Here is a 27,106-nt window from a genome sequence, read left to right as displayed (position 1 = left end):
GACTTTCTTGGCTTTTTAGGGCCAACAGAAGCAAAATGTGAAACATGGCTTTCATAAAAGTGACATTTTCACCGTTTTATTTGTGTCATCGTTTTCACCGAAACACATGACAGTGGGATAAAAGATGTGGCCGTGAGGACAGGTTGTTCACAAAAAAAAAAGTGTATTTTCGTGGCTTCCACCCTAGTAAATTAGATTGTACGCCATCCGCCTTAATGGGGGAAGCCCAATGACGCTCGCCTCCTTCCGATGGCCCTCCAGCCAAAACCACACATTGGACAAAATATTTTTGGGCCAGGGTCAAAGTTGACCCGTGTGTGAACAAAATGAGACCTTAAGCACCAAGCTATGTGAAAGTATGGCTGAGTTACAAGAGGAGGTAATCTCGCTATTTTGAGCGTTCTTCCGACAAAAACCTCAATTATAAAGGTAATGTACCCATTCAATGAGCCCAAAGTGATTTGTTTCCGGAATGGTAATACGAAATGTTGCCAACTATAAATACAGCTGTCGCCCTCATCAAGACCTCTCCGACAGTATAAGATATGCAGAGGTATGTAGGGGTTTGTTGGTTGGTTCGTCGCGCATTAATCCCAAGAGTTAAAGAGAAAAACTGAGAAAATAAAATGGATGAATGACTTATATTTATAGCCACATTTGACTAACTGCACTAGAGCAAGCCCGGTCACAGGCAATTACAGAGCCTGCTAGCCTGGGTATGGAGTCAGTTAAGTTAGAACTAGCCAGCGCCAGGCTGGATGATCCCTGTACACATAGCAATTTTCGTAGAATAATACACAACTCACAAAATGTTTTTTCTACTGTGTCTATGACTACGTCAGAGTTAGACATGCGTTCTACTGAGGTGGCAAATTATGATGCGTTCAGTTTATCGCAGCGCCAAGTAGACAATCTGAAAATTCCCGTCATATCAATTCCTAGATATGGTCGTAATTATTTTAAGTACACTGCGCATAATAAACGCAACATTATTAATATTGCTACTACGGATAATTTTATCAACAACTCCTTAAAACAGCCCACTACCTATAATATGGGCTTTCTAAACATCAGATCTTCAGAGGTCATTAGAGACAACAACCTTAACGTCATCGGTCTTAGCGAAACCTGGCTTAAACCAGACGACTTTTTTGCGATAAATGAGGCATCCCCTCCTAACTATACGAATGCGCATATTGCCCGTCACCTCAAAAGGGGAGGGGGTGTCGCACGAATATACAACGAAAACTTTAACTTTAGTCCTAACTTAAATAATAAATATAAATCGTTTGAGGTGCTTTCTATGAAGTCTGCCACACCTCTGCCTCTGTGCCTGGCCGTTATCTACCGCCCCCCAGGGCCCTATTCGGACTTTATTAGTGAATTCTCAGAGTTTGTTGCTGATCTAGTGACGCACGCCGATAATATAATTATAATGGGGACTTTAATATCCATATGAATACCCCATTGGACCCACCGTGCGTGGCGCTCCAGACTATAATTGATAGCTGTGGTCTTACACAAATAATAAATGAACCGACGCATCGCAGCGGTAATACGATAGACCTAGTGCTTGTCAGAGGTATCACCGTCTCCAAAGTTATGATACTCCCGTATACTAAAGTAATGTCCGATCATTACCTTATAAAATTCGAAGTTCAGACTCATGTTCGGCAAGCTAATAATAATAATAACTGCTATAGCAGCCGCAACATTAATGCTGCCACAACGACGACTCTTGCGGACCTACTGCCCTCGGTAATGGCACCGTTCCCAAAGTATGTGGGCTCTATTGATAACCTCACTAACAACTTTAACAACGCCCTGCGCGAAACCATTGATAGTATAGCACCGCTGAAGTTAAAAAAGGCTCCAAAAAGGCGTACGCCATGGTTTACTGAAGAAACTAGAGCTCAGAAATTATTATGTAGAAAGCTGGAACGCAAATGGCGCACGACTAAACTTGAGGTGCACCATCAAGCATGGTGTGATAGTTTAATAACTTATAAACGCATGCTTACCTTAGCTAAAACTAATTATTACTCAAATCTCATCCGCATTAATAAAAACGATCCAAAATTTTTGTTTAGTACAGTAGCATCGCTAACCCAACAAGGGACTCCTTCCAGTAGCTCCACCCATTCGGCAGATGACTTTATGAAGTTCTTTAATAAGAAAATTGAACTTATTAGAAAGGAGATTAAAGACAATGCGTCCCAGCTACAACGGGGTTATAGTAACACAGATACGATTGTATATACGGCGGATACTGCAAATATCCAAAATAGTTTCTCTCGTTTTGATGAAATAACATTAGAAGGATTGTTACAACGTGTAAATGGAATAAAACAAACAACATGTTTACTTGACCCACTTCCTGGGAAACTTATCAAGGAGCTTTTTGTATTATTAGGTCCATCAGTGCTAAATATTATAAACTTATCACTTTCCTCGGGCACTGTTCCCGTTGCATTCAAAAAAGCGGTTATTCATCCTCTCCTTAAAAGACCTAACCTCGATCCTGACCTCATGGTAAACTACCGACCGGTGTCTCACCTTCCCTTTATTTCGAAAATCCTCGAAAAAATTGTTGCAGAGCAGCTAAATGAGCACTTAGCGTTTAACAATCTATGTGAAACCTTTCAATCCGGTTTCAGGGCAAATCACTCGACTGAGACAGCCCTCGCAAAATTGACTAATGATCTATTGCTAACGATGGACTCTGATGCGTCATCTATGTTGCTGCTCCTCGATCTTAGCGCTGCTTTCGATACCGTCGATCATAATATTTTATTAGAGCGTATCAAAATACGAATTGGTATGTCAGACTCAGCCCTGTCATGGTTTAACTCTTATCTTACTGATAGGATGCAGTGCGTCTCCTATAACAGTGTGACCTCGGACTATGTTAAGGTAACGTGTGAAGTTCCCCAGGGTTCGGTCCTTGGCCCTGTACTCTTCAGCATCTACATGCTGCCGCTAGGTGACGTCATACGCAAATACGGTATTAGCTTTCACTGTTATGCTGATGACACCCAACTTTACATGCCCCTAAAGCTGACCAACACGCCGGACTGTAGTCAGTTGGAAGCGTGTCTTAATGAAATTAAACAATGGATGTCCGCTAACTTTTTGCAACTTAATGCCAAAAAAACGGAAATGCTGATTATCGGTCCTGCTAGACACCGACCTCTATTTAATAATACAACTTTAACATTTGACAACCAAATAATAAAACAAGGTGACTCTGTAAAAAATCTGGGTATTATCTTCGACCCAACTCTCTCCTTTGAGTCACACATTAAAAGCGTTACTAAAACGGCCTTCTTTCATCTCCGTAATATCGCAAAAATTCGCTCCATTTTGTCCACTAAAGACGCCGAGATCATTATCCATGCGTTTGTTACGTCTCGTCTCGATTACTGTAACGTATTATTTTCGGGTCTCCCCATGTCTAGCATTAAAAGATTACAGTTGGTACAAAATGCGGCTGCTAGACTTTTGACAAGAACAAGAAAGTTTGATCATATTACGCCTGTACTGGCTCACCTGCACTGGCTTCCTGTGCACTTAAGATGTGACTTTAAGGTTTTACTACTTACGTATAAAATACTACACGGTCTAGCTCCAGCCTATCTTGCCGATTGTATTGTACCGTATGTCCCGGCAAGAAATCTGCGTTCAAAAGACTCTGGCTTATTAGTGATTCCTAGAGCTCAAAAAAAGTCTGCGGGCTATAGAGCGTTTTCCGTTCGGGCTCCAGTACTTTGGAATGCCCTCCCGGTAACAGTTCGAGATGCTACCTCAGTAGAAGCATTTAAGTCTCATCTTAAAATTCATCTGTATACTCTAGCCTTTAAATAGACCTCCTTTTTAGACCAGTTGATCTGCCGCTTCTTTTCTTTCTCCTATGTCCCCCTCTCCCTTGTGGAGGGTGTCCGGTCCGATGACCATGGATGAAGTACTGACTGTCCAGAGTCGAGACCCAGGATGGACCGCTCGTCGGGACCCAGGATGGACCGCTCACCTGTATCGGTTGGGGACATCTCTACGCTGCTGATCCGCTTGAGACGGTTTCCTGTGGACGGGACTCTCACTGCTGTCTTGGAGCCACTATGGATTGAACTTTCACAGTATCATGTTGGACCCGCTCGACATCCATTGCTTTCGGTCCCCTAGAGGGGGGGGGGGTTGCCCACATCTGAGGTCCTCTCCAAGGTTTCTCATAGTCAGCATTGTCACTGGCGTCCCACTGAATGTGAATTCTCCCTGCCCACTGGGTGTGAGTTTTCCTTGCCCTTTTGTGGGTTCTTCCGAGGATGTTGTAGTCGTAATGATTTGTGCAGTCCTTTGAGACATTTGTGATTTGGGGATATATAAATAAAAATTGATTGATTGATAATCGTCATATCATCTTTAATCAATTATACTATCTTTTATCATATTATCATGTTCTATCACAGGGGTCCCCAAACGAATCTGGCCTGCCAGAATCCAAAATCCAGCCTGCGGTAAGTCCAAAGTTTAAAAAAAAAATAATAATAATTACATTTTTCGTATTTTTTATCATTATTTTGAAAACATCTGTCCTTTTTTAATTTATTAGGTACCGCTTGTTACTCTCGATGTCTCCTAGCTGCTCTGGCAAATCATATGGTCTAAAAATAGATTTTTCCATTTTTCCATTACATAAGGTGTGCACTCTTTCCGTCAATTAGTGCGCAAGGAACATGCATATATATGCGGCCCCTGAGTCAAAAAGTTTGGGCACCCCTGTTCTATCATATTGACATGGTTTAACGTATATTTTTTCTATCATATTACCATGTTTATCATATTCAACTTTTATCCTTATATTATCTTTTGTCGTTTTTCATATTTGTTTGGTTATTATGTCATTATGTTTTTTCTCATTATATCATAATCTTTTATCTTATCATATTCTATCATTACAGTATATTATATTTTATCAATATACTATTATATTTGATCATATATTTATGTTTTGTCATTATATTCTCATGTTTTATGTTATCAGTCTTTATAATAATATGTTCTATCATATATTATCCTGTTTTATCATTGTATTATGTTATTTTATATATTATCAATAAATAATCAGAGACACTAAATAAATAATCAGAAATAATAATCTAAACTAAACTAAACTAAGTATTTTCTCATACACGTTCGGTTGGCGGTTTAACAATAATAACGTTATGCTTCACACCCGGTCTAACAAACATAACAAGGAAAAATTGTCTTACAATAGATCATGCTCTTCTGTTACTCTGTGTTATTCTGTGATATTTTACCAAAGTAAATGTTTTCTGGTAGACTAAAATTAAGTGTATTATAATGGCAGCGGCGATTTGAAGGAGGAAGACTTATTTGAACAAACTCGTCCTCTTCATCGCTACTACTGAGACTTGGTTTCATACTGCAGTCATGCCTACCACTGCTCTCTGCAGCCTACATCAGGTCATTACAGTTCATTACACAATATTATTATCGCTATAATTCATGCTTATATGTCCAGATTGACAGTCCGCAATTGCAGAATATTTAATAGTCTGAACATTAAATTTTATTAATAAGTATGAAGAGAAGGTTAAAACATTGTCATGCAGGGATATGAATGCCATTAACTTGCACTACTGTGCAGAAGCTTGGGAAAATAATTACATTAGCACCCTATATCCAGTTATCACCCTGCAGAAGAAAGCAATGAGGGTCATTCATAAGGGAGGATGCAGGATCACACAAATACATTGATCTTACATTCAAAACTTTTGAAATTTAAAGATCTCCTGGAACTACAAACAAAACAAATTACATATAAAGCAAAAGCAGTTTAAAGTGAGTACAGTGGTTAAAAGATTAGTGATAATATGTTTTATTAAGTTCAATAAATGTATCATTGTACAAACCGAGTTTCCATATGAGTTGGGAAATTGTGTTAGATGTAAATATAAACGGAATACAATCCATCCATCCATCCATTTTCTACCGCTTATTCCCTTTTGGGGTCGCGGGGGGCGCTGGCGCCTATCTCAGCTACAATCGGGCGGAAGGCAGGGAACACCCTGGACAAGTCGCCACCTCATCGCAGACGGAATACAATGATTTGCAAATTATTTTCAACCCATGTTCAGTTGAATATGCTACAAAGACAACATATTTGATGTTCAAACTGATAAACAGGTTTTTTTTTGCAAATAATCATTAACTTTAGAATTTGATGCGAGCAACACGTGACAAAGAAGTTGGGAAAGGTGGCAATAAATACTGATAAAGTTGAGGAATGATCATCGAACACTTATTTGGAACATCCCACAGGTGTGCAGGCTAATTGGGAACAGGTGGGTGCCATGATTGGGTACAAGAGAAGCTTTCATGAAATGCTAAGTAACTCACAAACAAGGATGCGGCGAGGGTCACCAATTTGTAAGCAAATTGTCGAACAGTTTTAGAACAACATTTCTCAATGAGCTATTGCAAGGAATTTAGGGATTTCATCATCTACGGTCCGTAAAATCATCAAAAGGTTCAGAGAATCTGGAGAAATCACTGCATGTAAGCGATGATATTACAGACTTTTGGTCCCTCAGGCGGTACTGCATCAAAAACCGACAGTGTGTAAAGGATATCACCAGATGGGCTCAGAAACACCTCATAAAACCACTGTCAGTAACTATAGTTGGTTGCTACATCTGTAGGTGCAAGTTAAAACTCTGCTATGCAGAGCAAAATCCATTTATCAACAACACCAAGGAACGGCCCTGGCCTCGCTGGGCCCAAGCTCATCTAAGATGGACTGATGCAAAGTGTAAAAGTGTTCTGTGGTCTGACAAGTCCATATTTCAAATCATATTTGGAAACTGTGGACGTGGTGTCTTCCGGAACAAAGAGGAAAATAACCACCTGGATTGTTAAAGGCGCAAAGTTTAAAAGCCAGCATCTGTGATGGTATGGGGGTGCATTAGTGCCCAAGGCATGGGTAAGTTACACATCTGTGAAGGCACTATTAATGCTGAATGGTCCATACAGGTTTTGGAGCAACATATGTTGTCATCCAAGCGACGTTATCATGGACACTCCTGCTTATTTCAGCAAGACAATGCCAAGCCACATGTTACAACAGCGTGGTTTCGCAGTAAAAGAGTGCGGGTACTCTCCTGGCCCGCCTGCAGTCCAGACATGTCTCCCATCGAAAATGCGTGGCGCATTATGAAGTGTAAAATACGACAGCGGAGACCCCAGACTGTTGAACGACTAAAGCTTTACATAAAACAAGAACGAGAAAGAATTCCACTTTCAAAGATTCAACAATTAGTTTCGTCAGTTCCCAAACATTTATTGAGTGTTGTTAAAAGAAAAGGTGATGTAACACAGTGGTGAACATACCCTTTCCCAACTACTTTGGAATGTGTTGCAGCCATGAAATTCTAAGTTAATTATCATTTGCAAAAAAAAATTAAGTTTATGAGTTCGAACATCAAATATCTTGTCTTTGTAGTGCATTCAACTCAATATGGGTTGACAAGGATTTGCAAATCATTGTATTCCGTTTATATTTACATCCAACACAATTTCCCAACTCATATGGAAACAGGGTTTGTATATATTAATAATAATAATGGTAGTTAATAAGGATGTCCGATAATTGCAGACTGCCGATATTATCAGCCAATAAATGCTTTAAAATGTAATATCGGAAATTATCGCTATCGGTTTCATGATTATCGGTAACGGTTTCAATAAGAAAAATGTATGACTCTTTAAAACGCCGCACACTGACGTAGGGATAGGTACAGAGCGCCGATTTTCCTTTTAAGCACTGCCATATATCGGCCCAGGCTCATGATATCTACGATTTCTCAGCACACATGTTTATGCAATGCATACTTGTTCAACAGCCATATAGGTCACACTGAGGGTGGCCGTGTAAACAACTTTAACACTGTTACAAATATGCGCCACAGTGTAAACTCACACCAAACAAGAATGACAAACACATTTCAGGAGAACATCCGCACTGTAACACAACATAAACACAACAGAACAAATACCCAGAATCCCTTGCAGTACCAACTCTTCCGGGATGCTACAATATAAAACCCTGCTACCCCCTAACCCCCACAGGCTCCCTCCCCCCACTTCAACCTCTTCATAGTCTCTCTCAGGGAGAGCAAGTCCCAAATTCCAAATTGCTGTTTTGAAGCATGTTAAAAAAAATAATGCATTTTGTGACTTCAATAATAAATATGGCAGTGCCATGTGGGCATTTTTTTTCATAACTTCAGTTGATTTATTTTGGAAAACTTTGTTACATTTGTCAATGCATCCAGCGGGGCATTACGACAAAATTAGGCATAATAATGTGTTAATTCCACGACTATATATATCAGTATCGGTTGATATCGGTATCGGTAATTAAGAGTTGGACAATATCGGAATATCGGATATCGGTAAACAAACCCATTATCAGACATCTCTAGTAATTAATAATGATAGTAAGAAAGCTAATTATTTGATTTATAAAATAAGAAGTGAGAGTAAATATGTTTGGGTTCTTCTCACTCCTTTTGGGATGTGAAAAAACCCTACCATTATGTTTTGTTTTTATTTTTTATGTGTTTTCGTTAAGAAATATGTGTTTCTATTTCTGTACCTTACTGTAATGTTAAGATTTTTTCCCTCTTTCCATTGTTTTTTATTTTGCTTTGTTTTTAACATGTAGAAAATAAACTACTATTACTACTAATATGTAAAGTACAGAATTTCAGAAACATTTAATCATGTAAAAAAAAAAAGCTAACATCTTCGACAATCAAAGCATGATCATAACACATTTTGTGTTATTAATGCATCAAACTGCTATCTCAACATGGAAGTTTCGCTCCTCTCCTCTAAATGCAAGTGCTCCTAAAGCAGGATCACAAATTCTCTATTCCTAGAAAATAGAAAATCTGGCAAGACACCAAATATTTTTTTATTCTCTTTAAAAACGTGCTTATATCCTTTTAGTATTGAGCTGTTTCAAAAAGCATAATGTTTAAAAACATTTAATTAAAGCAAATTAATTGTCCAGTCATGGTATTAAAAACTTTAAACATGATTTCTTTGGAGTAAATTTATTAATGACGAAAAAAATAAAAATTCTGCAATAATCGCAATTAAATATTTTAATCATTTGACAGCCCTATGGCTATGTATAACTCATCTTACAAAAAAAACAATTTACCTGTCCCAACACCATGGGTAAAGACGTCCTGACTGACACCTGAGAAAATACTTAATATTAGATATTATATAGCTGCTGGGCACTGCCCAAATACTGTAGGCATTCTACCTTATATTGGCAGTTGGGGGCAGTGTGGAGCTGAAGGTGGACACTTGATACATTGTCTGGACTACATGTGTGGAGCGTCCCAGAGATCTCTGTCACTGATGGCACACTGGTGATAAGAGCACAGAGGAAGCAAAGATAATATGAATTGAATGTACATTTGAGCAAGGTAATAGTATTGACCTGGCTGTTGTTAAAGAGTCTTCCAAAAACCATGGCACTTTTATTCTGTAGACGCTGGGCAGTCTATCTGTTGGCGAACATGCAGTGAGTTTTTTTTCCATAGATTGTTTACATGTGTTTGAACAACAAAATGCAACTTACCTTTTTGGGCCTTACATTGACTTACAACACTAATCCTGAAAGCCTGATAGACCTAAAACACATCCATGCAGTGACAACCTGGTGAAAACATGTCTCGTCAGCACTGAAAAATACCTGACTAAAGTGTTGCAGCTCAATGGTGTGAAGAAGCCCAGTGAGGTTGATGGTGATATCACTGACAGTCCAACCTTCAAACACCACAATCAAATGTCAAGTCTGTCTCAAATATAACATGAGGATAGATTTGTACACAACTCACCAAAGGAGAGCACATGTGGAACAGGAACTGACAGACTCACAGATTTCTGTCTTTGCCATTCACACTCCACCATGAACTGTAATAAAGTTCAAAATCATAATATTCCACTTATCTTCTGTGTGGACACACACCCGCACGCATGCACACTACAATTTCCAGTTTCACATTTCACCATGTTCGAAAAGGAATAGGAAGAAGCATATCTTATTTAATCCTACCCCTTTTCCATTTCTTAACAATGTGTGCATTCATGTGTCTGTTCACTTGCTTGATTTGTAACAAACAAATGAAATAGAAAATAATCAAAAATGTACTCATTAATAATTATTTATAAGTTGTGAATCCCATAATAAGATGAATATGATGATCTAATTTTTCAAGAAGGTTCAAATGTTTATCAATATTCTTATTCCTTGTACAGTGGAAACACTGAGTTTGAACAGTTTATGGATCCTATTAGTACATTGTTTGACTTGTTTAATTAATTCCATAATTTAAGTCTACATACTGATCTACTAAAGAGTTTAAAGAGGTTCTATTATACAAAACCAACTTTTTATTACCTATTGTTACATTGTTTCTGTATTTGAAGTCTGCATAAGTCCTGAAAATTTGAAATCGAACCACGGATGCATTGCAAAACTATCTATAAAACAATCTCGCCTTCTTTCATACTCCCTACAAACGCACCATTTGGAATTTGCTTCACATGTGACATTTTTCAATTTTTGTGACTTCAGCGAATAATTCTATGTATGGTAGAGATATACCCAAAGAGCTTTGCGCGAGCCTGCAATTGTAGTCCAACGTTGTAAATTTTTCCCTATCCTCTTGTTGAAGGGCAGACTGGCTCGTACATGCACATGCATCCTACGCAGTTGCCATTAGTAATACAAAGTAGCGTATAGTTCTGTCAGTAGACATGATATGGTAACGCTAAAAACTACAACATCGCTGTTAGGGAGCAGACGCAGTCGAAGTGGAGGCACATAAATAGGACCGCCCATAAAATTGGGCATCCTGAAAGCTGTAAAAAGACGGCTAGTATATACTAATACAACAATGTTACACACTTTGCATAAGTAGTAGACCATCGCTACACATACTGTATAGACTAGTAAACAATTTCTCCACAAACCGTCTGTATATACTAGTACGCCATTGCTACACATGCTGTTTATAATAGGACGCCATTGCCATACATACTGTATATATTAGTACGACATTGCTACACATACTTGTGTATACTAGTACGCCATTGCCACACATACTGTTGGTGACCTGGAGACCCTCACGTTTGTGTGACCTGGGAGCAGCTTGGGCGTCGTGGTTTTTTTTTTGTTAATGGTTTGTCCTCTTTAACACATTTTTAACACACTTTTTAATCACTTGGAGCTTGTGTTGAAGTTTTTAACAATGAGTTGCATCTCCTTAGTGGCGCTTTAGACTCTTCATCCGGTTCACATGTGGATTAAATGTTGATGGCAGCGTTGTGGGCTATAGGATCACCTACAGCCGGAAGATACTGTTTAAATTGCGACCACAGACAGCAGGCAGCGTAATTCTGCCCATTCTCCACTCGCTACAGATCAATACCCTGGCAATGACAAACTAACTATCACACAAAGAGAAGGAAGAGAGGAGGTGTCCAACGCAGACTGACTAAATTCAGGCTAGATAACCGACACCGGCTTCCTCTCCTCCCAGCTATCCTTCTCTCTAATGTTCAATCCACCAGGAATAAAATGGACAAACTATAAGTTTACAGAAGTTGTAAACGTGAGTTTAGAGACACATGTTTCCTGGCCTTTACAGAGACCTGGCTGAAAGCATCTGACAGCAATGAGGATCTACACATCATCGGACCGGTCGCCTCACACAACGAATAAATCTTGTGGAGGCAGAGTATGTTTCCACATCAATAAGAGGTACTGTAATAACGTCACAGTTCGGGAAAAAATATGCACCCCCGACCTTGAGGTTTTATCCATTTCACTTTGGCCTTTTTACTTGCCAAGGGAGTTTCCCAAGATTTTTTCACACTTGTCGACATGCACCCGAGGGCCAGCATCCCGGCAGCCACCCATCTTATCGTGGAGGTAACCAATAGACTCAATGCTATCTCACCTAAACGCACCTAAACTTATTTTTGGGGACTTTAATCAGTGTCAGATACACACCACTCTAAAGATTTTCAAACAATATGAAACCTGTGCAACAACCCTTAAAAAACTCCACAAATGACTGTGTTATTGTCTCAGTGCCTGGTGCTTTCAGGTCCATGTCCACCCCTCCCTTTGAAGCATCTTACCACAGCAGTGTTCTGCTGATGCCCATCTATAAACTCATATGCAAGAAGCAAGTGCATACAGTAAAAACAGTAAGATGTTGGACAGAGGAAAGTATAGCCACCTTACAAGCATGTTTCAATTTGAGAGATTGGGATTTCTTTTAAAAATAGTTATTGTGGGTATTTAAATGAGCTGACATTATTGGTTTCCTCTTATATATATTTTTTTGTGGTGACTCCCAGTATATTCCCTTTAAGAAAATTACCGTATTTTCCAACAACAAACCGTGGGTCATTAAGGAACTAAAAAGTGTCAAACATAAAGAAATGCATTTTTTACACAAAAAGCATGCATTAAAAGAAAAACAGAAACAGAATGGTAAGGAGCGAGTTCAGGAAAGGTAAAAGAGTTTATAGGGATAAGGGAGAACACAAATATACAAGTGGAGATCTTTGGGCAGTTTGGAAAGTAATAAAAGCAATGACCTCCATCTCTCAGGGAAGTAGTGGGAGTGACAGGACTCCTATAACAATTTAGGGAATAAATATGGCTGACCTCCCTACCAATAGTTTCTATTCTCACTTGGAATATAATTTATTTTCCGGTAATAATTCGCTCCTTGAAGAGTCTTTAACTCCTGATTCAAACATTATCATCAAACAGGAACATGTTAGAGAGCTTTAAAAACAGGTCAAAATTAGGAAGGCCCCTGGTTTAGACCTTATTTGTGGGCGCACTCTCCAATATTGTGCTTACAAACTTAGCAGTGTCCTCCAACATATATTTCAAATGTCACTAAACTATAACCATATTCTTGGCATTTGGAAATCATCTACTGTGATTTCCATCCCAAAACATATAAATCTAAACAACCTAAGTGATTTTAGACCAGTTGCATTTACATCATTAATAATGAAAATCTTTGAAAAAATAGTTAAAGGCCTGTTCATGTCTTCTATAGAGGGACTTGATCCACTACAATTTGCCTATCAAGCAGGGAAAGGTGTGGATGATGCAAAGGTTTTTATACTCAACCACCTCGACAAACACTTAGAGAAGCCACAAGTTCATGCAAGGCTCTTATTCCCTGATTTTTCTTCAGAATTAAATACAAAGCAGCCGCATCTTTTAATAGAGGCTTGTGTCTAAATTTGAATTGTCTCACCAGCGTGTGCTATGGATTTTAGACTTATTAACTGCCAGAAAACAAAGAGTCTGTGTCAAAGGCTGTCTCTCTGACTCTGTAACCACCCCCACAGGTTCACCCCAAGGATGCGTCCTCACCCATACTTTTTATTATGTATATTAATGAATGCAGGCGTAAGCAGGAAGACACCTATCTGATTAAATTCTCTGATGACACTGCACTGTTGTCCCTCCTCTGTGGTTCACAATCAAGGCATGAAAGCGCCCTAACTGATTTTATCTTCTGATGTGACTGTAATTTTTTGGATTGAAATTTAACTAAAACCAAATAATTGATTATTGATTTTAGACATAAGAATGAAATTCTACGGAGTGCATCATACATAACAAAATAGTTGACATTGTTTCATCATATAAATGTAACGTTTTGCTGGCATCGTGGTGCGTGTTTGTTCTCTCGAAGTGCAGTCGGAATGGACACAGCGGGAAGGTAAGAAATGATGATTTATTTATATTACAAAACAGACTAGGAAAAGAAAACACTTGCACAAAGGCACTAGAGACAAAACCAACAGAACTAGCGTGGGAGCTAGAAATAACTGAAAGCGCTAGCATGTGAGCTAGGTAAACAAACACAGGTATAGCGTGGAAGCTAACGAAAATAAAGTCTTTACCACAAGCGGGGATAGCGACGTCACCTGTTGCATTGGACAGCAAATTAGACTGCGAGATCGAATGACAAAAAACGTCAGGCTTAAATAGAGACAGAAATTAGGAGACTGGTGCGCGTGAAAAGCAAGACGCAGGTGACACAAATGCGTAACTATGGAAACAGAAACAAACAGGAAGTGCCACCAGGAACTAAGGGAGTCAAATACCAACAAAACGGGATACAAAACAGAACCAAAACCCGAATATGACATGAACCAAGTCGCGGATCATGACAATAAATACTCAGGGACCTTTTTTGACGACCAGCTCAAGTTTGATGTGAACACAGATTTTATAGTGAAGCAAGCACAACAGATAATTTATTTTCCCAGGAAACACAATTATATCTCTGTCAGGCCTATTTTTTTATCAAACATTTATTGAGAGTCTTATGTGTTGTTCTTTAATTTGTTGGTTTCACTGTCTTTCAGTTAAAAACCAAAAGAGCCTGACAAGTATTGTTAAGTCTTGCTCTAAGAATACCAGTGTAAAACTAAGAGACTTAAACTTAAAATTCGAGGTTTTTATAAGCTGTGAGATATAATCATCAAAATTATATCAAAAGAAAGCTTGCAATATCTTGACTTGCATGTTATGAACCTATGTCATATATTAGTTCCACTAGTAAATCTAATTGCTGGAATAAAGGACCCTTTGCACAACATAAACATTTTTTGAGTTTCACCGGTCGGTATAAACATCCAGCAATATTAGTGTTGTCCCCAATACCAATATTTTGGTACCAGTATCAAAATGTATTACAATACTTTTTGGTACTTTGATACTTTTTTAAATAAAGGGGACCATGAAAAATTGCATTATTGGCTTTATTTTAACAAAAAATCTTACGGTACATCAAACATATTTGTTTCTTATTGCAAGTTTGTCCTTAAATAAAATAGTTAACATACAAGACGACCTGATTTTTAGTAGTAAGTAAGCAAACAAAAGCTTCTAATTAGTCTGTTGACGTATCCAGTAACATATTGTTACTATTATTTTGTCAACTTTATTAATGAAAAGTGGCAGAAAATGAATAATTAATCTACTGTTATAATCTGCTTACTTTCTCTTTCAACATGTCATATCTACACTTCAGTTAACATGTAATTAACAAGGCAGTGAACCCCAGGAAGGCGACGGGTCCAGACGGTGTTCCCGGGAAGGTGCTCAAAGCATGCGCTGACCAGCTCTCCTACATTATCACCGTCCTCTTCAACCTCTCCTTGGCAAGTTGGCACAGGCACTCATCCCACCCTGCCTTAAATCTGCCACAATTATCCCAGTACCCAAGAAAGCTGCCACAAACAACCTCAATGACTATCGCTCAGTAGCACTCACACCTGTCATCATGAAGTGCTTCGAGAGGCTGGTCCTCCACCACATCCAAGCCTGCCAACCCTCAACAGAGCAAAACACATTACCAAGGACAACACACACTCTGGCTTCCACTTGTTCGACTTGCTACCATCAGGCAGGCGCTACAGGTACATCAGAGCCAGAACAAACAGGCTCAGAGACAGCTTCTTTCCCAAAGCTGTCACCATGTTGAACTCTAACTTCAATAATTCACCCCTATACAATATCATGTCCTAATACCCTACTGTGCAATACCACCCTTCGAGAGCAATACGTCCGACACTGATTGTTATCTATTACTTCGGTATTCTTGTCTTGTTCTGTATATTGTACAGTATTTTGTATTTCTATAGTGTTTTGTATATTGTACAGGATTGCTTATGATTTTTATTGGATAGTAGTCTGTTTATTTAAATTGTTAGTTTTTCCTTTTTACCTCTTATGTCATTTATTTCACCCCATAAGTTAGAGTTCAACATGGTGACAGCTTTGGGAAAGAAGCTGTCTTGTGATATTTATTTCACCCCATATTTGTTCCCACTACCGCACCTTAAATTGGAGTCTTTAATCTCCTTATATGCAAATATAATGACAATAAAGTCCATTCTATTCCATTCTATTCTAATAATCACTCATTCTTATTTTGTTTGGAGGCTTTACATTATGGTACTTTTTAGAGGCGGTATAGTACCGAATATGATTCATTAGTATCGCAGAACTATCCCAATACCGGTATGCCGTACAACCCTACATCGTATACAACAAAACCTCATTAGAAGTCCAAATAACGGATATGATACAGACTTATATAATTGTTTGCATTCAGAGCAGCAATCTTTGTAAACCTACCCGGGAATGGTGAGAACGCTTCGATTTTGAAAGTAGGAAATCAAACCCGAGGGGCATTCGAGTTGAAACTTCCGATGAGGAACTCGGAAATACCGACTTCCCAGTACTAATGGAACGCACCATGTAAATATTAATACACTCCTCACTAAATTGTACACATCTTAAAAAGCTTGCAGCTTCCACATACTGCTCAGAGCCTGTTACCATACCTGTAGTAATGACAAACACCTTTATTATATTGTCTACAACTTTCGGTACTTTTCTTGCAGCCATTAAAACATCTATTGTCTGCAATGCTGGTCCTAAATCTTTCAAGCTGTCAGTGTTGAATGCTCGTTCAATTTTTAACAAATCTTTCATTCTAAACTTTTTTTTTTTTTTTATCACCAAGGATTAATGTTTTTTTACTGGGACTTTGCAAAGCAACAAATAATGTGTCCATGAAGGAAATATGTCCTCCTGAGTCCGTTTTGACTGTGGAACTTTGTCATCTGTTGAACAATTATTTTCCAAATTTGGCTGCCATAATCTTTTTCTATTGTATTTTAATTTTTGGCCCTTCGGGCGATGGTTCTTTTCTGGCATATTTTAGTGACTTTTTAACTTCTATTAACAAATTTCAGAAAAATTAAATTTTGGGTGATTGTAATGTGTTTGTAAATGACACAACAAACAGTTTTGCTAACAACTGTTTTATTCTCACAAACTTTTAATATTTCAACATGTTAATGGCCCTTATCGGGCCATTGACGATACACAATAAGGTAAATTGACTTTGTTTTTACCATTAGAGTTGGACATTGTTTGTATTGTTTTGGAGCATCTACCCATCAGCAAACTTGCCTGTCATTTTTTATTGTTCAACCAGTAAGTAATCAAATGTTATTGTGATCACGATATTGTCCTCTACAATTAAGTGAGGATGATCGTCGGCCATATTAACATTTAAAAAGCAGGCTCCGCTGCATATCAATTCAAGTACTTTCACAGTAAAGTGTACTAATGTGAGAGCGAGAAAGAGTGAGTGACTGACATTTGATCAGTTGGTCACCTGTAGCTCCCGAAAAGATTAGGAAAAATAAATGCATTATTACATTGGCGCCCTTCTCTCCCGTAGAGTGACCCACATTTTAACGCCGAGAAATGCCCGCACCTCACCGTTTAATAATAACATTTTATTTAGCAAAGACACAAGCGGTAGAAAAGTGATAGATAAATGGATGTCATATATATATATACTGTGAGCAACAGAGTGTTTTCCTTATATGTGTCTTTTGTCCATAATCTTATTTTTTCACTTGTTTGCACTTTATGATCGCACTCTGCAATGGCCTATTTGTATTTTTTAACTGATGAACTAAATTTAATTTTGAAATGAACACCCAGTTAACATTCTGTTTGTTTAAAATAGAAAGGGCAATGAAAACATGTTTTACATAACATAGTGAATAATTGTGATTAATAATCGTGATTTCAATATTGATAAAAAAAAAAAATTGTGGTCATTATTTTGGGCAACCTACCAATGCATTCGCTACTGCATTTGATAGTGTTGGCAAGTGTTGTGCAGCCTTGGAGCAAGTGTTAGCCTTGAACTCCCACTGATCTACCAAACTTAATGAGATTGCTCCTTTAAAGCATTGTAAAATTCCAGCTGAAAATCCACCTCCCTGGTAAAACAGCGATATTTGTTGCCTTTGTTGCAAATATCGGAGAACTGATCGCTTGTGAAAGTCAACATAACTTCTTGTCTGTGGTTTCAAATCTAAAATAACTGTAAAATCAATTCTATGATTAAGGTGACCAGGGCCTGCTATTTTGCAAATCTTATCAGCTCCAAAAAAATAAATCCAATGGTCATTTTTGACACCATAAACAAACAACATTACTGGCACACAACTACCGGTAATAAGGGATGCAGCAATTTTTTAAAAATGTTTTCTGTAATCAAAGTTGCCAATGTAAAGGCCAGTATTATACCATCCTCCATCTTTCCCCTTCCTACTCCACCCCAACAACAATAATTTTTAAAAACGGGAAATTAAATTTTGGGGGAAATTTATCATGGTCTCCAATGACATCATGATTGCCTCTGAGGCTCGTAAATGTACAAAACCCAAAACCAGTGTAGTTGGCACGTTGTGTAATTCGTAAATAAAAACAATACAATGATTTGCAAATTATTTTCAACATATTGAATGGACTGCAAAGACAAGATACTTAATGTTCGAATATAGAAACAACATTTAAAAAAAATATATATATTAACTTGGAATTTCATTGCAGCAACACATTGCAAAAAAAAGTTGGCACATTGGCATTTTTACCACTGTGTTACATGGTATTTCCTTTTAACAACACTGAGTAAATGTTTGGGAACTAAGGAGACCAATTTTTCAAGATTTTCAGGCGGAATTCTTTCCTATTCTTGCTTAAAGTACAGGTTAAACTGTTCAACAGTCCGGGGTCTCCACTGTGGTATTTTAGGCTTCATAATGCGCCACCCATTTTCAATTGGGAAACAGGTCTGGACTACAGGAAGGCCAGTCTAGTACCCGCCCTCTTTTACTATGAAGCCACGCTGTTGTAACACGTGGCTTGGCATTGTCTTGCTTGAATCGCAAAATACAGGTACGTTGCTCCAAAGCCTGTATGTACCTTTCAGCATTAATGGTGCCTTCATAGATGTGTAAGTTACCCATGCCCTGGGCACTAGTACAACCCCATACCATCACAGATCCTGGCTTTTGAACTTTGCGCCTAGAACAATCCGGATGGTTCTTTTCCGCTTTGAAAATTGGACTCGTCAGACCACAGAAGACTTTTCCACTTTGCATTTTTCCATCGTAGATGAGCCTGGCTGAGTTTCTGGGTGTTGTTGATAAATGACTTTGGCTTTGCCTAGTAGTTTTAACTTGCACTTACAGATGGAGCAACAAACTGACAGTGGTTTCCTGAAGTGTTACATGTTCTTGAGCCCATGTGGTGATATCCTTTACACACTTATGTCGCTTTTTGATGCAGTACTGCCAGAGGGATCGAAGGTCACGGGCCTTGCTGCTTACGTGCAGAGATTTCTCCGGATTTTTTTAACCTTTTAATGATATCACTGACCATCGATGGTGAAATCCCTGAATTCCTTGCAATAGCTGGTTGACACATGTTGCTCTTAAAAAATTTGCTCACGCATTTGTTCTCAAAGTGGTGACCCTCGCCCCTTCCTTGTTTGTGAATGACTGAGAATTTCATGGAAGCTGCTTTTATACCCGATCATGATGGGACCCACCTGTTCCCAATTAGCCTGTTCACCAATGGGATGTTCAAAATAAGTGTTTGATGAGCATTCTTCAACTTTCTCAGTCTTTTTTGCCACTTGTTCCAGCTTTTTTGAAACATGTTGCACAGGGGTCTCAAACTCAATTTACCTCGGGGCCACTGGATGCAGAAACTGGGTGAAAAGATTTCTTAAAAAATCTAACATGCACTTTTTAATTAACTCACCTTCTAAGAATGTTTTTTCCGCCCTAGCAACATACTTGCCAATCCTCACGATTTTTCCGGGAGACTCCTGAATTTCAGTGCACCTCCCGACAAATTACCGGTGCAACCATTCTCCACAATGTTTCCAAATTTTCACCCGGCCGACATTATTAGGGGCTGCCGTGACTGCACTGCCTTTAACGTCCTCTACAACAGTAGTTCTCAACCTTTTTTCAGGGATGTACCACCTGTGAACATTTTTTTAATTCAAGTACCCCCTAATCAGAGCAAAGCATTTTTGGTTGAAAAAAAAGATATAAAAATAACTAAAAAACTTGTTGAAAAATAAACAAGTGATTCAATTATAAATAAAGATTTCTACACATGGAAGTAATCATCAACTTGAAGTGCACTCTTTGGGGATTGTAATACAGATCCATCTGGATTCATGAACTTAATTCTAAATATTTCTTCACAAAAAAATAAATCTTTAACATCAATATTTATGGAACATATGCACAAAAAGTCTAGCTGTCAACATTGAATGTTGGATTGTTGTATTATTTTTCCACAGTTTATGAACTTACTTTCATACTTCATAGAAGTATTATTCAATAAACATATGTATAAATGATTTATGAATTGCTGATGTTTTTTTAGAATGTTTTTAATAAATCTCACTTGTCCCTTGGCATACCTTCAAGTACCTCCAGGGGTCCGTGCACCCCCAAAGGAAGACTACTGCTCCATATACGTCATCGCGCACGCTTTTATATCACACAACCAATATGCTGGCTCTGTATCATGTTGTGTGAGACTTGTGCAGATCAACGTAAGTGGCTGCAAGACATACTTGTTCAACACCCATACAAGTCACACTGAGGGTGCCGTATAAACAACTTTAACACTGTTACAAATATGCGCCACACTGTGAAGCCACACCAAACAAGAATGACAAACCCTTTTTGGGAGAATTTTCGCACCCTAACACAATTTAAACACAAGAGAACAAATACCCAGAACACCTTGCAGGGCTACAATATACAACACCTCAACTGACGCAAGTAGGGAGGGTGGGGCCTTGGGGGGTTGGTGGTAGCAGGGGTGTGTATATTGTAGCCCGGAAGAGTAAGGTGTGCATGGGATTCTGGGTAATTGTTCTGGTGTGTTTATGTTGTATTACAGTGCGGATGTTCTCCCGAAATGTGTTTGTCATTCTTGTTGGGTGTGGGTTCACAGTCTGGCACATATTTGTAACAGTATCAAAAGTTTTTTTACGGCCACCCTTAGTGTGACGTGTGTAGCTGTTGATCAAATATATCTTGCAATAACACAAGTGCGTCTCACATGGCCCGATGCAACATACAACTGGGCTTGCACGCAGTCAGTTCAGGATGTAGGGGGCGCTAAAGGCAGTGCCATTATGGCACTACCTGAATATTGTTGATCTGGTAAAAATTGACATGGGCTTCGAGAGAATTGGTTACCTGAAATTCAGGGGTCTCCCGGGAAAATTGGGGACGTTGGCAAGCATGACCTATCAAGCCCCAAATTGGGGACGTTGGCAAGCATGACCTATCAAGCGGCGTTCATATTAAACTCGCGGGCCGCACCAACATTAAATTGTCATATCAAAGCGCGGGCCACATAATAACGTCTCGCGGGCCGCAATTGGCCCACAGGCCGCATGTTTGAGACCCCTGATGTTGCAGGCATCAAATTCCAAATGAGCTAATATTTGCAAAAAATAAAGTTTTCCGGTTTGTACGTTAAACATCTTGTCTTTGCACTCTATTCAATTGAATATAAGTTGAAAAGGATTTGCAAATCATTGGATTCTGTTTTTATTTACTAATTACAAAATGTGCCAACTTCACTGGTTATGGGTTTAGTACGTTATCGGTTAAGCTCAATTTCAGCGCAGCCTTTGATCATCAAATCTTTGTAGATTGGCTGATGCACTGGGTGGTGGTATCAGGGACAGCGGGCCAATAGTTTAAATCTTATTTAGCAGATAAATCATTCTCTGTGGCTGTTGGCCCTCATAAGTCAAAGTCCTAAACATACTTCCACTCAGGGATGTCATTAGAATTGTTTAAGGTATCCAATACCACGTTTACGTAGATTCCCTTCAGTTATTTTTCCAATTTAACTGATAAGACACTTAAAATGAATATGTTCAATGATTGTCTGACTGAAGTTAAAGACTGGATGGCTAAAAATGCTCTTCAGTTGAATGCTGCCAAAACTGAGGTTTTATTTATTTCCACTGACACTGTCCCTTTAAAAGAAGCAAGCTGCTTTCGGCGCGTCACGTATCTTGTGTTCCGTCTGATGGTGTCTTGATTTGTTTATAGTTCTACTGTGGGGGCTGATGACTTGTAATTCTTCTCCAAAACACTAAGGAGCAGTGTATCCTGAAATAGCAACCACAGCTGTTGTTGACTAGATATTTACCTTCTTGTGAAGGTAAAGTATAGACAACAGCAACATTGACATCTTTGTTGGCACTGGAACTAATCATTCAGAAACATCAGTTCACTTTAAGATTTTACTGATAAAACAGAGGAAAATAAGTTCGTGAAGATGGTGTAACGCCTGAAAATGTCGCGGCAGAGGACGGATGAATTTGCAACGCTATGGAACAAGAGAGAGAGAGCTATTTAATTCAAAATGAAGAAACTGTTAAATAACTGTTGTAGCGATTTGCTGGTGTTCAATGATATGTTCATGCGTTATTGATGTTCAAAGTTCCCATGTTTTCCCATGCCTGAAAGATGATTGACAGAGAACGAGGAAGTGTTGTGTGTGAGAGAAAAACATGTGTGCACACGACAAAAAATGTATGTCGGAATGGAACCTATTAGCACAAGATTGGCAATAAAAGTTAAAAAGACCATACTTTGTGGGACTTCTTCTGGACTAAACAATGCAACAAGCCAAAAAACGTCAAATTCAATAATTATTATTAGTGCGCGCCAAGATATTCAGTACACAATACAGTTTGCACGCAAATGTTCAGTCATTGTTACTATATCTGAAACAATAATTTGTACATTTCAAGAACAAATCTGCTCTACTGTTTTCAAGGGTTCCTCCTCGGCAAAGGTTTTTGTGTGTGCTACCGCATTACCATGGAAACACAGGTTTAGATGAATGTTATCATGCTCCTACTTGTTTGCAATGTTGTACTAGCAGCACACATCTATAATCTGTACCGTTTCTGCATTACAGAATCGCCATCTATAAACAACAATTTTTTGCGCTCTTGGACACTGCAGGGAGGCATTGGGTCTATCACAACATTGCAGCCTATTTATGCGTCTGTGTAGTATTAGTGAACTAGTATATGGTGTACAAGAATATATACGCATATTTTATTATGCTAGTACACCATTGCACACATACTGTATATATTAGTACACTATTGCTACATTGCAATGAGGCAACGACTTGTGTGCCTGAATGCAGATGGGATAGGTTCCAGCCACCCCCACGACCCTGAGAGGGGGACAAGCGCTAGAATATGGATGGATGGACTATTGCTACACATACTTTATATCTAGTACACCAATACTACACATACTGTCTACACTACTACACTACATTGCTACACATTCAGTATACGCTAGTATGGCATCATCACAGTTTGGTAAGTACTTTGGCTTAAGGTCAGGAGTTTCGTTCATTTTGGGTACAGTAGGGCAGAGGTTGACAGTAAGTTTTATATTTGATAATTTTTCTACATGATATGGCAGTGTCATATCATGAACTTTGTGTATTTCTAAAGGGGAACTACCCTTTTTTGAAATGTTGTTTTCATTCACAATTCCTATGTGAGACAGGAACAAAATATAGTTTTCTTTTGTATGTATCTTAAAATCTTAAACACTAACAAGAGGTGGCTAACAATGTAGCTAATGGGAGTCATCTGTTTCACCTACATTTAAAAAACACTTAAAATACTCCATTTACATGCAGTGACCTAAATATTAACCCAGTATTAGCGACATTGTTATAACAGCTACAGTCAAACACTTTTTTTTTTAGCAATGCAGAGCCTTAATCATGAGGTAACGTCAGCTATTGACATACTGAGCTGTTGCTGCATCGCCTTTGAGTTGGTAAAAGTTTGTGCTAGCTTATAAATCATTCCTCATACATGTATAGTACAAGGTTGTGGCCACAATATGAGAAGTGGTTCAACTTTGAAATTCACATCAGAACTAAAGACATCGCTCGGAATATACAACGAGATGCTCGTTTGCAACCAGCATTGTGTACCTGAGAAGTGAGGATTATGATTAATTCATCATTTAAATGGGGAATACAAGTGTTGTGCTGAAATATATAAACATCCCATCAGTCAGCATCCCATTTACATGAACAATAACAAGATCTGATAGCTCAGGCACAGCTCATTTTATTACCTACTCTGTGATGTGTTTTACGTTGCACGATTGCACCAAGAAAAATTCCTAGTTTGTGAACCTGTTCTCAGACAATGGCAATAAAAAATATTTTGATTCTGATTTAGAGGGAACATAATTTTTACAATAAGTGATTGCTTTATTTTTGGTCATATATTAAGTATGTGTTGTTTAGTAGCACTTACCAAAGCTGCTACGTGATGCTCAGTGTTTCACTTGAGTGTGGGATCTGAGTCGAGGATGTTGTATTGGCATGTGCAGCCCTTTGAGACATTTGTGATTAAGGGCTGTATAAGTAAACTATGATTAATTGATCTGCTTAGCACCCAGCTTCTAAAACTTGGAGCTCATGCACTGTATATTCAGGCTCAAAAATACCAGGTTCTGACACGCATAGTATGCCTTTCATGAAGTCAGCCATGATTCGTGTCTTTGTTGTTGAAGGAAATAGCGAACATTGCCATGCATTTTGTGAAATCAATGCACCCAAAATAAAAGTTACAGCAATGCTTTAAACAACCAAAATATGGCAAATATTGCATGGTATTATGATGGTGCCCGTTATTACATTTCATACATAATTACAGTATGTTTATAAAACGCTGTTCGAGGTTTCTGCATGTTTTTATAGGTTCTTTTTGTTAGCTGCCTCTTGCTAGCATTTACAGTAAAGATGAGTGCTGGGCAAAATTTTAATAAAAAAGGGCAGTTCCCCATTATTTGATCTTTGTCATACCCCTACATTTCGTGAATGATCTTTGAGATTTTCATGAGATCTTTTGAATGTGTCACAACTTTATGAAGTGCATGTATAAAAAGTTTATGGGTGTCAGTACTCTCTTGCTTTTCCTTGAAAATGTCAGAAAATATTTTTAGGTTGTAAAAATTGTGTATTTCAAATGAAGAAAGGCAGCAATGGGAAGATTTGATATCACGTCTTGTGATTCCATATTGCTAAATTGAAAATATTTCGATGTCTATTCTTTTATGTAGTATTTGTGTGTGAAGTACTTACCCTTTTGCCATTTAGGTTGGAGGCTGAAACCACCAAATGAGTGAATGAAGACAAGTCACTGATACTCAGTGTGAGCACCTGGGAATGGATTACAACAATAACGCACCAGCAACCCTCAAAAGTGACATTAACAATAAGATAAGTATACCTTATATGGTGGCAAAAGCTCAGTCCCCTTTGACAAATCCACTGCATGCACACTGTGAAGAAAAATATTTTTACTGTGCTACAGGACAGTGACAATATTAAAGTGCTGAATATTAAAGATGGCCACTGTCACCACATTCTTACCATGAAGAAGCATTCCTGTGCGTGCAACCATACACCCAACTACTCTTGTCCTGTTGTACAGCAAATTATTCATATTAGAGGTTATAATCTTTGGGCACCTCAAAATTCGATTACGATTCAGGGGCTACGATTCCATTATAAATCGTGTATGTATACATCTATAATTATTATATTGTATACCGGTATTATGTTATTATATATTGTTAATATATTGTATTATTATATTTAATATATATTTTTAAATTATTATTAATAATAATATGTCTACAAGGCTCCTCCTTTGGCTACTGACATATGCAGTACTGGATCATTTCCCATTTGTTGATGTCGTATAATACAGTGGGTAGGGAAAGTGTTCAGACATAAATTTTCCATTCTTTATTTCACTGCAGCCATTAGCTAAAATAAAAAAAGGTTCATTTTATTTCACATGAATGTACACTTAGAACCTTATCTTGAGAGGAAAAACATTTTTTTTTTTGCAAATTTATTAAAAAAGAAAAACTGGCATATCACATGGTCGTAAGTATTCAGACCCTTTGCAGTGACACTCATGTTCAACTCTTATGCTGTCCTTGAGATAGTTCTGCTCTTTCATTGGAGTCCAGCTGTGTTTAATTAAACTGATTGGACTTGAAGACGAAAGGCACACACCGTTCTAAGACATTACAGCTCACAGTGCATATCAGAGCAAATGAGAATCATAATGTAGAAGGAACTGCCCAAGGAGCTCAGAGACCGAATTGTGGCAAGGCACAGATCTGGCCAAGGTTACTAAACAATTTCTGCAGCACTCAAGGTACCTAAGAGCACAGTAGCCTCCATAATCCTTAAAGGGGAACATTATCACCAGACCTATGTAAGCGTCAATATATACCTTGATGGTGCAGAAAAAAGACCATATATTTTTTTAACCGATTTCCGAACTCTAAATGGGTGAATTTTGGCGAATTAATACCGCCGCCATTTTCATTTTCAACACATTACAAACACCGGGTCTCAGCTCTATTTTCCGTTTATTCGACTATTTTTTGGAACTTTGGAGACATCATGCCATGCCGGTGTGTTGTCGGAGGGTGTAACAACACTAACAGGGAGGGATTCAAGTTGCACCACTGGCCCGAAGATGCGAAAGTGTCTGCCGCCAGACCCCCATTGAATGTACAAAGTGTCTTCACATTTGACCAGCGATGACAGACATGGCACAGAGATGTATGGATAACCTGCAGATGCATTTGCAACTATATTACGTTTCCTTCCACCCACATTTAATGCGAAAAAAACACTTAACAATTGAAGGATTTAAGTTGCTCCAGTGTCACGAGATGCGAAAGTCCTGAACGTTTGGTCCGCACATTTTACCGGCGATGCTAACGCAGCTATTCGGCCATCCTATGGCTATGAATAGCGTCAATAGCTATTCACTCAATAGCTTCAGTTTCTTCTTCAATACTTTCATACTCCAACCATCCGTTTCAATACATGCGTAATCTGTTGAATCGCTTAAGCCGCTGAAATCCGAGTCTGAATCCGAGCTAATGTCGCTATATCTTGCTGTGGTATTCGCCGTTGTTTGTTTACATTGGCAGCACTGTATGA

General features: G+C 38.4%; 1 protein-coding gene across 1 annotated transcript in view; it reads right to left on the bottom strand.

Moving 5' to 3' along the window:
• pgap1 (post-GPI attachment to proteins inositol deacylase 1) overlaps window positions 1–27,106 on the bottom strand; it is a 61,469-nt gene that overhangs the window by 17,411 nt on the left and 16,952 nt on the right. Inside the window, exons 11-19 of the mRNA XM_061918714.1 lie at window positions 25,508–25,557; window positions 25,365–25,416; window positions 25,217–25,294; window positions 9,936–10,011; window positions 9,791–9,864; window positions 9,677–9,728; window positions 9,536–9,602; window positions 9,356–9,461; window positions 9,248–9,286 (exon numbers count right to left, since the gene is read on the bottom strand). Coding sequence (XP_061774698.1) covers window positions 9,248–9,286; window positions 9,356–9,461; window positions 9,536–9,602; window positions 9,677–9,728; window positions 9,791–9,864; window positions 9,936–10,011; window positions 25,217–25,294; window positions 25,365–25,416; window positions 25,508–25,557 — 594 coding nt within the window. The remainder of the gene's footprint in view (window positions 1–9,247; window positions 9,287–9,355; window positions 9,462–9,535; window positions 9,603–9,676; window positions 9,729–9,790; window positions 9,865–9,935; window positions 10,012–25,216; window positions 25,295–25,364; window positions 25,417–25,507; window positions 25,558–27,106) is intronic.

Source organism: Nerophis ophidion, linkage group LG13 (assembly GCF_033978795.1).
Source record: "Nerophis ophidion isolate RoL-2023_Sa linkage group LG13, RoL_Noph_v1.0, whole genome shotgun sequence".
Taxonomy (NCBI): Eukaryota; Metazoa; Chordata; class Actinopteri; order Syngnathiformes; family Syngnathidae; genus Nerophis; species Nerophis ophidion.
The sequence above is the reverse complement of the archived record's forward strand: the minus strand, read 5'-3'. Positions and strand labels throughout refer to the sequence as shown.